General features: G+C 38.5%; 1 protein-coding gene across 6 annotated transcripts in view; it reads right to left on the minus strand.

Annotated features, from left to right (window-relative positions):
- PPP1R13B (protein phosphatase 1 regulatory subunit 13B) overlaps positions 1–12,903 on the minus strand; it is a 58,622-nt gene that overhangs the window by 34,239 nt on the left and 11,480 nt on the right. For all 6 annotated transcript variants that reach the window (XM_015865536.2, XM_015865535.2, XM_015865534.2 and 3 more), the window contains exon 2: positions 5,591–5,738. In XM_015865536.2, coding sequence (XP_015721022.1) covers positions 5,591–5,738 — 148 coding nt within the window. The remainder of the gene's footprint in view (positions 1–5,590; positions 5,739–12,903) is intronic.

Here is a 12,903-nt window from a genome sequence, read left to right on the forward strand (position 1 = left end):
TGCACTCCGGATTCGGGGATCTGAACCCGACTCCCTTTCGATCGGCCGAGGGCGACGGAGGCCATCGCCCGTCCCTTCGGAACGGCGCTCGCCTATCGCTTAGGACTCAGTTGCTGTTCATACAGGACCCAGCCATACTTAGCCTTCAAAGCTCTCGTTTGAATAGTTGCTACTACCACCAAGATCTGCACCTGCGGCGGCTCCACTCAGTCCCTGAAATATAGATTACATCCATTACGAGAACCAAAATTAAGCAGCAAATACACTTTTAGTAGAGATGGGTCTTTTAAACTGCATGCTAATTATGTTCATCAGCTTAGTCCTTACTATATCGCCCCCAAAAAGCAAAACAGACCAAAAATAAATGAAAATCAACACACTGGATTAAAAAATACAGATGTTTTTCCTTTTCTTGACCCTTACTCAAGTGCATTCCAAGAAACGTTGCCAATAGAGTCTGTGCACACAAGGCTTATTACAACTAGTTCTTGAAAAGGACTTTTAAAAACACGATTTTCAGGTTTTCCAACTCCTAGAGGGAGGTAAGATTTCAAGTGCTCTGAAGCAAATCCACTAAAATTGGAACAAGAATCTAAAGATCACAATGAGCAAAATACCTCAAGAGTTTAGTTCAGAGGACACAGAAGATCTGAAGCATTACGCTTTTTTTTTTCTTTCTTCAAGTACAATGATTGCTAGTTAAACTTAGTAAGAATGGAAGCCTGATGACAAGTACCAAGAAACTAGATTTCTGAACAGGGTTGGGCTAATTCTGGAATGGTGAGGAGTGGCTGCAGCATCACTGCTGGTTAAGCTGGTCTCCCAGTACAAGTCCCTGATCCTAGGAACTATTCAAAACCAAATGTCCTATTTACATAGCGCATTTTTAGGAATCAAAGCTAATAATTTTCACACATGACCCTGCAGAGAAATGGGAAATACATTTTCTCCTACTTTTTCAGTACTTCCAACAAAACAACTTGAAACGAATGTGCAGCCATAAATTAGACAAAGCAGCAGTGAGAGCATCGTTACTGAAGCAAAGAAAAATGATGCAGTAATCATTCTGAGCAACTCAGATAGACAAAAGATACTTGGAAAAGAAACAGGAAGAGGAAAGGGTCGTCAGTGTTTGACACAAGACATGATTTCATCTGTATAAACTGCAGGAAGAAAACACTGATCTGATTTTTTTTGCAAGTCAGGTTAGCACAAAGGAGCGTTTCTGGGAATGCTTGTTATTTAAGAATAAAAAAGCACTGCAGTTAAATGCTTCCCAGTTATCATAACCTTAAATATATTTGTCAGTAATTGTAGAAATACAAGAGGAAAAAAAGGAAGTAATATAGTGGAATAAGCATAGAGCAGCAATAAATACCAATAGCATACTTTATTATTAAATTCCTTTTTATATGAAAAGCGAAAAACAATCATACATGTGTATTTCAATCATTGCAAATACTCTCTTAAGATGGAAGTTTGACAAAAATTCTGAAATACTAACTTGAGTACTGAACTTTCTACCTTTCCTTTGAAATGTTGAGAACAGGTGAGTTTGAGTTTCCTGTAAAGACTGAGCCACCTTGGAAGATCAGAATGCACATACTGCAGGGACGTATTAGAAAAGAACTGCAAAGATTGTTCTGTTAGAATGATACGCCTTAAATGTAAAGCAGAAAAACTTTTAGGCATCAGAATCTGTTTTTATCCTGATTACATGGATAAAGATATTTGTAATAAACACAGTAATGCTTGCTGTATGTGAAACCAGAATAAAAAGTAACAGATCGTCCCCATAGTCAAGATTTCACTCCAAGATAACAAAGCGTCTTTACCATCTCAGGTTTGCAGCTGTTTACTACAAGGGCACTTCTATTTCCTGCGCAGTCAGTAGCCTCTTACAACTAAGATCAGGAAGACTAACATTACCAATTGCTGAAGGGCATTCTAGATGTAAATGAAGCAAGATAATTGAGCAATGGGTGGATTTAAAAGGTTGAAACGTATTCTCTTTTGAAACGCACTACAGGTTTCTGGCATGATACCTGTCTTGTGACATCCATACCCATCATAATTTGCAATTGCTGAGGAATGAGGAAGAACCTTCTGCATTTTTTTGCCCTGTCATAGCATGAGAAATCCAAGAGAGGAAGCTTCAACCTGAAAAAGCACGAGGTGCTATTTAAATTCACTGACACATCGAACACAAATGCTGTTGTGTTTTTCAGCAATCCAAGAAACTGGAAAAGAGGGGGAACAAAATACTAAAACCAAATGCATATTGACCAAACCTTATACCACTCAACTCTGAGGAGAATCCGCTTCTTAACTGTAATACAGACAATATCTATTTTACAACTCTTGGGAAGGTCCTCAACCACTTCTTTACCAGGCAAAATCAAACAGAAAGAAAAATCTAACATTAAAATAAATAAGCTCTCCAACTGCTGAGATATTGCAACCCTTTTCTAAACTAGCAATCTCAAATCACTGTTGATGCCAAGTTTGGAAGGATTTCACAAACAGCACCTTACTGGAAAACAAGTAATCTCTCTTTCCTCCCCCTCTAAGACTAAGTAAAATGACATATATGTGAGTTACTTATTTGTACACACATATTGAAAAGATTAAGACTGATTATTTTGTTAGATTGATACATTTTAGAAAACAAGCATCTGGCCACACAATTTTTTATTTTAATACCAAAATTAGACTCTACAACCCCAATAGCTTAGAATTATAATAGATGTGTGTTATTCAATCAGATAACCTAAAAGAGATGATCTGTAGAACACAGCAGGTAAGCACATTTGCATGGGGACAGGTATGACAGATCTGTCTTATAGAAGGGATAGAGCTGCAATCTGTCCCCTGATCAGTGTAGACTACTTATAACATGTATCAAAAGTCAGCATTTTTATGCAGTCCCCAACTCTGAGAATTAAATTTTGGTATTAATTTTACTTTTCAAGATTCATAAATCTGAAGAGAACATTCATAGATCTCTCTTTGAGGGTAAGGACTGAGGTGTCAGAGCGAGTGTAATTATTAAGGAGACAAAAAATACTCATTTGCTGGCACAGTACACAGCACCTTCATTGCAAATTATTTCACACTTCCCAGTATGAACCATGGTTTGGGTTGTTCGCTGTTGTAACTGTTTTGACTCATGGTTTCTACAGCAGATCTCTGCTTCAGGCAAAGTTATTTTTAAAAACTGCAATGGTAAAGTTTAATTTAGCTCCAAGGAGCAGCTGACAGAAAACTATCATTCCTATGCTCTCTGAAAAAAGATATTTCAATTTGTTTCACTAAGAAACTTATATACTCTTAAACTCTGGGGTAAGAAGTTGAGGCCACCGGCTCACAGATTATATATCATACACCTAAGAAACAAAGTGCTTGTCCCAAGACTCCTGTCAGATTTCAGAAACAGGGTGCAGAACACCATTTTAATGATGGTATAGGTCTGTCCAATAGCTCCAGAATGGCTTAGGGTTTTTCAGTTTGCTTTCTTGTTTTTTTCTTTTTGCCCCTATTCTTTTCTAGTCTTTTCTTCCACATTCTCAGTGAAACATAATCTGTACACTAATCACCTTGAGTGAGACAGATTTGTGATTGCTGAGCCACAAGCACAGTTTGAAGTTTGATATTCCCATTCAACAGGTAGAAGTGTTGGGAAGCATCCTGCTTCTAAGCTTGGACATCTGCTTCAGAGAACTGGGGAAACTATGATGCTCTATCAAGTAGGTAACAACTGGCCAAAAGCAGTTATCTCCACATTTTATTAACTGTATAATAGACGGATAAGTAGATGTTAATAGGATCTAAGACACACGATTCACAGGGTAAAAGCTAAAATCTAGTATTAGTTCTTCCACCTTTCCCTGAATAAATTTTATTTCTCACTTGATACAAACCTTTACCTTCAGTTAGCTGACAATGCACTATTTCCACAAATGAAGTATTTTCTCAGCTTTAGAAGTAAACAGAGAAAGTTTGTGCTTGCATTTGCTGGGGTTACAAGGCATAAAAGTCTTAAGATGTTGTGGATCATAGGCTAGAGTTTCTTTTGCTGCTGAGAACATTCTTCAGATTTGAGTACATCCTCAAAGCACTTGTGAAAGCAGAAGGACAAATAATACCATATATGTTACACTTTCACAGGCCAGTGACTGCAAAATATTAGGGATAAGTAAGTGCTGTTAAACAAAGTCTGCAGGTCCATCTTATAAACTTATATGATTCACTTGGGATTTATAGCCCTCCCCCCCTATAACCTAAACTTCCAAACTGGAAAATTTTTAACTTTGAAATAAGCTTTATCCTTAAAAGGGTCTTCTCAGTTAAGTCATTTTGTATTTCTTATTCCTAGAACTGCAGAAATGCTCAGCCTCTCCCCTGCTTACTCTGACCTAACTCTTCAAATTCCCATCCAGTTAGAAAACTACTTGTTGAGCCCCATTTTCTCCTTATACAGTCTTAGAACAGTTAGGAAATGAAAAAAAACTATTCGAGACTGCTAAAGCTTAAAACTCCACAAGCATCTGAATAATGCAATAAACTTGTCTGCTTCACAAAATGAATAAACAGACCCTGAAGAAATGACACCCCTCTGTAAAGAATGAAGAATCCTATCTCAAGTTATGGTCCCATCAGACTTCATACAAAACCCAATAACAAATATTACTTTAAGAAGGAGTAACCTTAGTAACTGGAGGATGAGAACGTATTATCTTCACCCGTCCACTGATCCTACCCAGATGTTGGTACAGTATAACCTGGAAGCTTGCAGTACACTTAACTGCACAAGCTCCTCTAGAAGCAGAACCCATAATAAACTTTTTGATATTGTCCTGAAGACGATCATCCCTTTGTTCTGCAAAATAAAAACTGCAACACAATAAGACAAGAGACTTGGAGCTACTTGTTCCAAGAGAAGTGTGAATTTTTTGATTCATGAGAAATTTGGAGCTAATGCATCTTATTCTGGCACAATTCTATCTGCAGAGCTTCTGTTATTCAAGATGCAGGAGGAAAAAACTATACAGATTGTATACGATTCTGTTATAAGCAGTGTTACATTTCAGGTAGTGTTTCTGTGTTGAACAGTGAGGAAGCAGGACTGGAAATAGTCCAGTTTATAATCTGCATCCACCTATTGTATGAGCAGATTGCTGACATTCCAAATTGTTATCTGAATTCTACTCCATCCCAAAGATGCTGTATGTCTCTTTGAAATAAATGACACCTAGAAGTGAAAATACACCCATCTTTATTTATTTTTACTCGTAATAAGGCAGATATTTAATACTTTATATAACTTGAAAATCTTAAATACAGAAGACTAACATTTTAGACACACATTTTATCAGTTAGTCCATGCCAAGGGAAGGAATAGAGAAAAAAAACATCAGAAGGAATTGCACTGATCCCTACAGACATTGAACACCTCACGTTGCACAAAATTTTGCTAGAAAAAAAGGTAAAGTACTATTAGAAATCACTGACATTGAAAACACGGTGCTGTTTTTTGTTTAAGTAATTGCCATATGAATTTAAATCAGTTTCCACCATACATTTTGCTTACCATTTCCACGCCATACTTCAGCCAGATGGCAGCTTCCTTCTCCAGGCTCTTTGCAGAACTCTACTACATCGCGACAGGTTGTTTCTGGTGTAATTGGAACTTCTGTCAAAATCTGCTCGTTGTTACTCAGAAACACTGTTAATATCATCTGAAAGACAAAAAAAAAAAAAAGCAGAATACTCAAAATCATGACTAGAATATGGCTAAAACAAGACAAAAACCACCAAGCACAGGGACAGAAAGTCAGATTTTGTGAAGGGTTGCAGCTGCTTAATTACCTGCTGGAGCTAAAACCTCTGAGAAATCAGTTTTCCCCATTCTTCAGCTCCCACCCCAAGCTTGCTGTGTTGATCAGACGGATGTGTAACCTTGTGGCAGAATTACTAAGCTTGCCTCCTTCATTCAGATCTATAACATCAAAGGACAACTTCCCCTCCAGTAACTGCTCCCAGCTATTCCGATTGGAAAGCTGCCACCTTAAAAATATTCCAGATGACTTCACGTCAAAGAAAACAGAAAGAAGAAAAAGTAGAATGAACTTTAAAGGAAAAGCCTAGTTCTAAGAGATAACACTAACCTAGGATGAAATAAATTGCTATTCAAATTCCTTTCTCCTCAAAGAGATACCCAACCTTCAGCTCTTACCCAAAATCGGATACTTTTAAACATTATAACAACTCCTTTCCCTCACAGCTGCATTTCCAATCAATAAACAAGTCACAGTACTCTTCTGTAAACTCACAGCAATGGAAGACAGATAAAGCAATATCTCAAAGATGTGACAGATGCCCCTAAAGAATACGAGAATTACAAATACAAAGATTAAACCTAATCATTTAGCAGACCTTCATTAAATGAGCGCTTCTCCACTTCAATTTGCATAGATCTTGCCCATTTGTAAGACTTTTTCCATTTCTGGGACATACTACCTGTCCCAAACTGGAGGTCTGCATTACTAACAGCTACACACTGAGCAAGATCAGTCTACTCCAGCATTGTCTACCCCAGAAGCACGGGACAAATTCCAAGCAATTTGGATGTTTCCAGCTCTCAGTCTCCTCATCAGACCTTCAGGCTATTTTAGCCCACATTTCTTCCCTCCCTCAGCCTGCCAAGCTTGTACTTATCCTGAAGTTTTCCAATTATCTCCATTTCCATGCAAAGAGCAGCACCCCAGGGCTGTAAATATACTAGCACTCACCCTTGAGTTCCTCCAGCAGTAGTATTAAAGCAAGCTATAGTACAGAGAGGATACAACCACAGATAATGAAGATGTCTGTAACCAGCTATTGTTTACAGCTCACAATGTTATTTTCCCCATACACAAAAAGAGTCACTGGCAGCCAAAACTCAGTAAAGGTGGAACCTTTTGCAGAATACACAACTGATATGGAATCCAGTAGTGGAATTTCACCTGGTATTTAAGAGAAAAGAGTCCTATATGAACATAAAACTTACAAGGAGCCTTACAAGGTCATCTGATCCAGTCTCTTGGCCTCAGGCAGGATCAACTACACTGAAATTATCCTGCAGAGATGCTTGTTCAACTTGTTCTGAAGAACCTTTCATGATGGAAATTCCACAGCTTCCTTGAACCATCCACCCCAGAAGTCCAGGATTGTGGTTGCAAGGAAAAACTCCACAAAGCCTGCTCAAAACTTTACACTGCTTAATTCAAATCTTCCCCTAGTCTCAGACATTGTCATCCAGGATTGATTTCGGATGACATTATTAGCACTCTGCTTTCTCCAAGGCACGATGTCACTCACAATATCATCTGCAAGACAGCCAGGAAAGGTGGCTTGCTAACAAGGAGGCAAGGTGCTGTAGCCAGATGATCTCATATTGCTCCCAAGCAAACTTGTTAAAGTAAGGATTTATTTATTTTTAACAGGTTGTCGGAGTAACACCATGGGAACTGAAACGCTGTGCTGTGAAACAGATGGCCTGAAACAAAGGAAGACTCAAAATATTGAGAATTATTAACATCTTGCAACATTAATTAGATTTTCAAGTCAGAGTCATAGCTCTCCCTATTCGTGCTGGAGATGGAATAATAATCAGAGGTAATTCATAAGGGAAAAATACAAAGAAGTATTGATGGAACCTTGAAATTCACTGCTGAAGAATATGAGCAAGGCATACTTGTGAAATACACAGTACACCCACTGATGTAAATTTGTTTTATGAAAAAAAACGTTCTTACGAAGGATCAGGATGCAGGAGAACTGATAACTCCTTTGATTTCTCATTTTAAATTGATTCCCAGTGAGAACAATTGTGAAAACCCATGTTCTTAAAAGTGAGTTCATAATCATAGCAGCAATCCAGTTCAATCATCAAAAACCTTAATGCGTAGACACAACAGTATGCAATAGGATCCACCCACGACTCGTGGCAACGTCACTTCAGTGCTTTTGTGTTACATTTTGTTTCTACGGAATTTATACTGAACTTCAAATCTTGCCCTTGCCTTTGCAATATACAGATGCCACCTGTCTGCTACCCTCCTCTGCTACTCCTGCTTCCAAACCAATGGCTGTATTCCAACTTCCAATTCCTGCTCCTATTTACTCTTCCCCACTTCTAGTATAACCCTTCACAGTTCAGTTCTATGCCATGGCAAGTAAGCTCCACCAACATCACAATCTGTCTTCAAAGCTGCTCTGTTATCTCACTCACTTCTCAGCTTACTGAGAACCTTCTACTCAACTGAAATCTTTACCCAACAAAGAGAAATACACGTGTTCTTCATCTGCTGTCTCCATTTCTCCAGTTCCAATTTTCCTCTCCCATCACACTCGCTGGAGCTACATTTAATCACTCCTGCCATTTCTCAAGGAGCAGGAGAGGGGGATAAATTCACAAGATCTTTATCCTTGATTCCTACCTCCTCTCTTTCCACATTGCCCACAAGTTTCAGCAAGCATTTACCATAGAGACTGCAATTTTACCTTTCTAGACCTGATCTCTTACTGATGACTCCCAAACCTTCATCACCCTCAGTTAACTCTTGTGAATTACCAATTCAAGTCCCATACAGCTTGCACACAGCCCTGTTTATCATGCTGATATGCACCAAGAAAGTGACCCATTTTCCATAAACAACTTCCTCTATCATTCTGGTTACAAAACAGAATACACACAAGCTACCACTAAGCTGAAAAAAAGCTATTGATCAGGCAGATGCATCTTGTTTTGTCTATTTAGACTCCTCCAGCTGACCAGTTCAACCCTCACTTCATATCAAACCAAGACTGCAAGAGCTCTGCAGCAGTGATGCATTCATAACTCTCCTCTGTGACAGTAAGATCCCACAATGCCACAAACAAACACCCTACATACTACAAATACCATCCATATTACAGATACAGAAACAAACTTAAAAATGAGCCTGATATCCTTTGTTCTCTATGAACTTGTTCAGTCTGTCCTAGACACTCCTACCTGAGTTTAGCAAACGTGGTTTCATTCTTCCAGTATAATAGTATTACTTATCATTGGGAAAAAACCATGTAAGAACTACACAAAACCAGAAGGCTATGGCTGATGCAGCCTCTTGTGTCTTAGTTTTGGAATTGCCTAGAAAGTTAAGAACTTCCAGCTTCATTCAGAAGCATCTTCTCACCCTTTTTCTGCAGTCCTGCAAATAAGTAACACCCATCCACAGCCACCTATAAAACCAAAAACCAATGCTTTGATCTTCAGCTAGTATTTCTTAAGTATGAAGAACAGGTATGCATTTGGATTATCCTTGACAATTATTTTCATAGAGATAATACATACATCTTGTTCAAAGAATCTCTATGCTACCCCAAGATATAAAACACCACTGTTTCAATAGAACTAAATCCCACAGTCTGAACTAGGCCATAAAAATCCCTCAACTGCCTTACACCCAGGTTAATTTACTAACTCAGATAACACAGTACAAGGTGATGTTTCAGGCTAATACGCCATGGAAGTTCGTTTGCGTGGAATTCATGCCACTACATAAATCTTGCATTAGTTAAAGCTGTAGCAATTCTAGTTGCACATTTCAAGCACCAAGACTGAATTGAATTTGCTTTGCAACACATACACAGTCCCTTTTTCAGACTATAGACTTTATTAGGGGAAGCTTTAAGCAATTATATCTCGAAAGAAACCAGACTACGAAGTTATAAACACAAAACTGTTTTAATTAATGCTACATAAAGTATTCTTGACTCAAGTAATTTATTTTTACTGTGACATTTCGGAACAAACAAATCCCAAGTAAATCTCTGATGCTGACTATTATACATTAGTCTCAGAAAAGCAGTAAGATTGAACCACCTCACTTTCATATACTCAGAAGGAATCTTTAAAGCAAGCCTAACAAACAAGTTATTCACCAGCTCGCTTTGTCCCAATAATTACTCACCTTAGATTGAAACTACGCTTTTTAAATGTAGATTTCCTGAGGAATTTAATACGAAATATCAGAAGTACATTGCAGTAAAAGAATCAAACACATTTCTATTCCTTACTGCATTTATTGTTGCTTCTTTTTAACATCTTTTCCCCGTTCTTATGTACAGGGCGAGAAATAAATGAGTACAGTTTCCATATTTCTGAATGCATTTTCTCACAACTAATCCATACCAAACAGTTTAGGCCAAAGTTTAGTGCTCAGTCATGGCTGCTGACTGCACTGGTACCACACACAAAAGCAGTGTAACCAGTACAGACTTGTAGAATACAAAAAGGAGTAAAGCCAGACTGCATACTTGCAAAACCAATGCCATGCTCCTTCATACACTTGCTCTGAATCTGAAGACAACTGCTTCCCAATGACCTGCAAAAGAATTCACGCAATTGGTAGCAGGTCTCTAATGCTAAAAACATCAGATGATTCTTCTCCAGGATGTTAAGAAGCATTAAACGAACACATTTCGTTGTAGATAAATATAAGATCTTCCTTTAGTTCCATCATGCCCACATGCATGCAATGGCTTAAAGAAGGGGGGAAAAGAACCTCACAGATGTTTTCTCTCAGGACTTTTACAACTGTTGCTTTTGTCCTCTGCGGAACATAAGCCCTGACAGCCAGCATTCCACGGGATTTGGATTATTTCAGGAACATACACCTGCTTGTTATTCATTTGCAGAAGCAAAACTTGCAACACCGTTGCTCTGTGTTTCTCAAAGAGAAGACCCCTCAGCACAAAGGGCAGATTCAGAAGGTGAAGCCTCTTAGTCCAACCACAGGCAGGCTTCTGGGATAGCAGAGAAATAATGTTAGAGGAAGGAAAGAGCAACCATCATCAAGTATTTAAATACACCCAACTAAGCAAGACAGGTCTGCAGATTAGAATGAAAGGAATAGTAGTAGCTCACTGGAAGGCTTCCAGAGCTCCAGGAAAACAAAACCTGATGAAACAAGGGTAATTTAGAAGTTCACTTGCATAAACACGCGAGCAACCCATGGACCCAAATGGAGGTTCAGAACCCACTTTGTTCCATCAGAAGCCATGGTGCTAAACCTCCGCCAGCTCTGCAGGCTTTATCTTTACAGAAGCTGTTTGTTGTTTGTCACAACATTGGAATGCTGCCTTTTGCATTCAGACTGCTCCTTTGAAAGCCAGCAGCAGTTGGGATTTGGATAAATTAGTTAAAGAGAGGGGCAATAAGCATGTGGCTACAGAAGGTAAAATGGCTATAGCCAAAAAGGGACAAGTTAAAGGTCTAAGAGGTTGTGCTACAAACAAAACTATTTAATTTAAAAGGAAATCTGTACAAACAAAACTATTTAATTTAAAAGGAAATCTGTCCAAGTGCAATATTTATCATCATGAGCTAAAGGGACACAGCCTGAAGTTACAGAAATATATAAAACATGCCTCTTGTGATGTTTTATAGTGGAAAATGTAATTTGGCACTCGCTACAGAATGAGTTCAACATCCCTGCATCATTATCTGTTGGCTCGATTCCTAAATTGCTACATCTGGAGGAACAGCAAGGGATCTTGTTGTTGCTCTTTGATGCAAATAATTCCACAAAAGGACTGCCAAGGCACAAGTTACAGCATAAGAGACTTCAGAGCACAGCGATAGCTTAAGGTATGCCAACAAGTTCTTGCCAAGTACATTTCGTCATTAGCTAACATTAGAGTTTAAATGAAACTATTTTTATTTTTTCCAGAGCAAGGCTTTGAAATTTCACTGTTTAAAAGACTCCAGGCCACACGTTATCTTTCAGTATGTAAAACAATCACTGTTAAAGGCAGGAGGCAGAAACCTGAAAGGCTCTGTGCACTCATCAATTGATGCTGGACTTCCTAAGCCCCTCACAGGGGTCATTACTTTGTTTTCTTTGAACTGTCTTCTCACCTTGCTGAATTGCTATGCTCTGATTTGTTACAGGCCTATTGAATGAGAGTCCTCACCATCTATCAGCCATGAAGAGAAGCAAACTGAGACTTCCTCAGAACATCCTAGGATACTTGCTGGCTTTGCTGAAGATACTCAATTTCTGTTCTACAATACTTTTTGTCTGTAAATCTTTGAATGATAAACCTCATTCATTACTGCCTGCCTAATTTCAATGGCATTTATCTATAGCACTGGGAGGAAAACAAATCAGCAGGCACATCAATTTTGTTCTGATTAAAAAGAAAAAATAAGTTGCTAATGTATTTAAGAAACTAGCAAATGCCTGCTACATCTGTGCATGTTAACAATCATTTGGGCCTGTTAATGGGAACTCCTTGAAAATGCACGATGCTTGCATTTCTAGTGTTCATATCTCCAGCCCAGCATCCTCCAAACCAAAAGGTTCAGAGTTAAGCAGGGAATGCAGTACAGGATGAGTTGTGGCCCTGAGGCTCCTGTGGAAAGGAAGGGAGGAATCACTGTGGTACTGCAGCCACATCTCATTCAACCCCAGGCTCATGTTGAGAGCTCTAAATCTTTCCAATCTGTCACGATAACCCGTACATCATACATTAGAAGCATGAACAGCTTGAAATAACAGTTCTACAACATTAACCACCTATTCTGTTTACTCAGCTGGAGAGACAGAAACAACACATTTAAAAAACACTGTTATGCATTTTGCTTTCCTAACCATTAAGGACGATATGTTACTGGAAAACAATATAACTCCAGTTCCTGTAAGGTTCACTGTAAACTCAGGTGAACATACAATAAATTAGGAACAAAACCAAATGAATCCAAGGTGACTCGCATTCAGAGATCATTTTATTTAATAAAGAAACTCAGCTTTCCATTTGAATTAGAAGAAAGCTACAAAAAAAAAGAAAGTTAAAGAAAAAGGAGTCCGTAACTTT

This window comes from Coturnix japonica, chromosome 5 (assembly GCF_001577835.2).
Source record: "Coturnix japonica isolate 7356 chromosome 5, Coturnix japonica 2.1, whole genome shotgun sequence".
Lineage (NCBI taxonomy): Eukaryota > Metazoa > Chordata > Aves > Galliformes > Phasianidae > Coturnix > Coturnix japonica.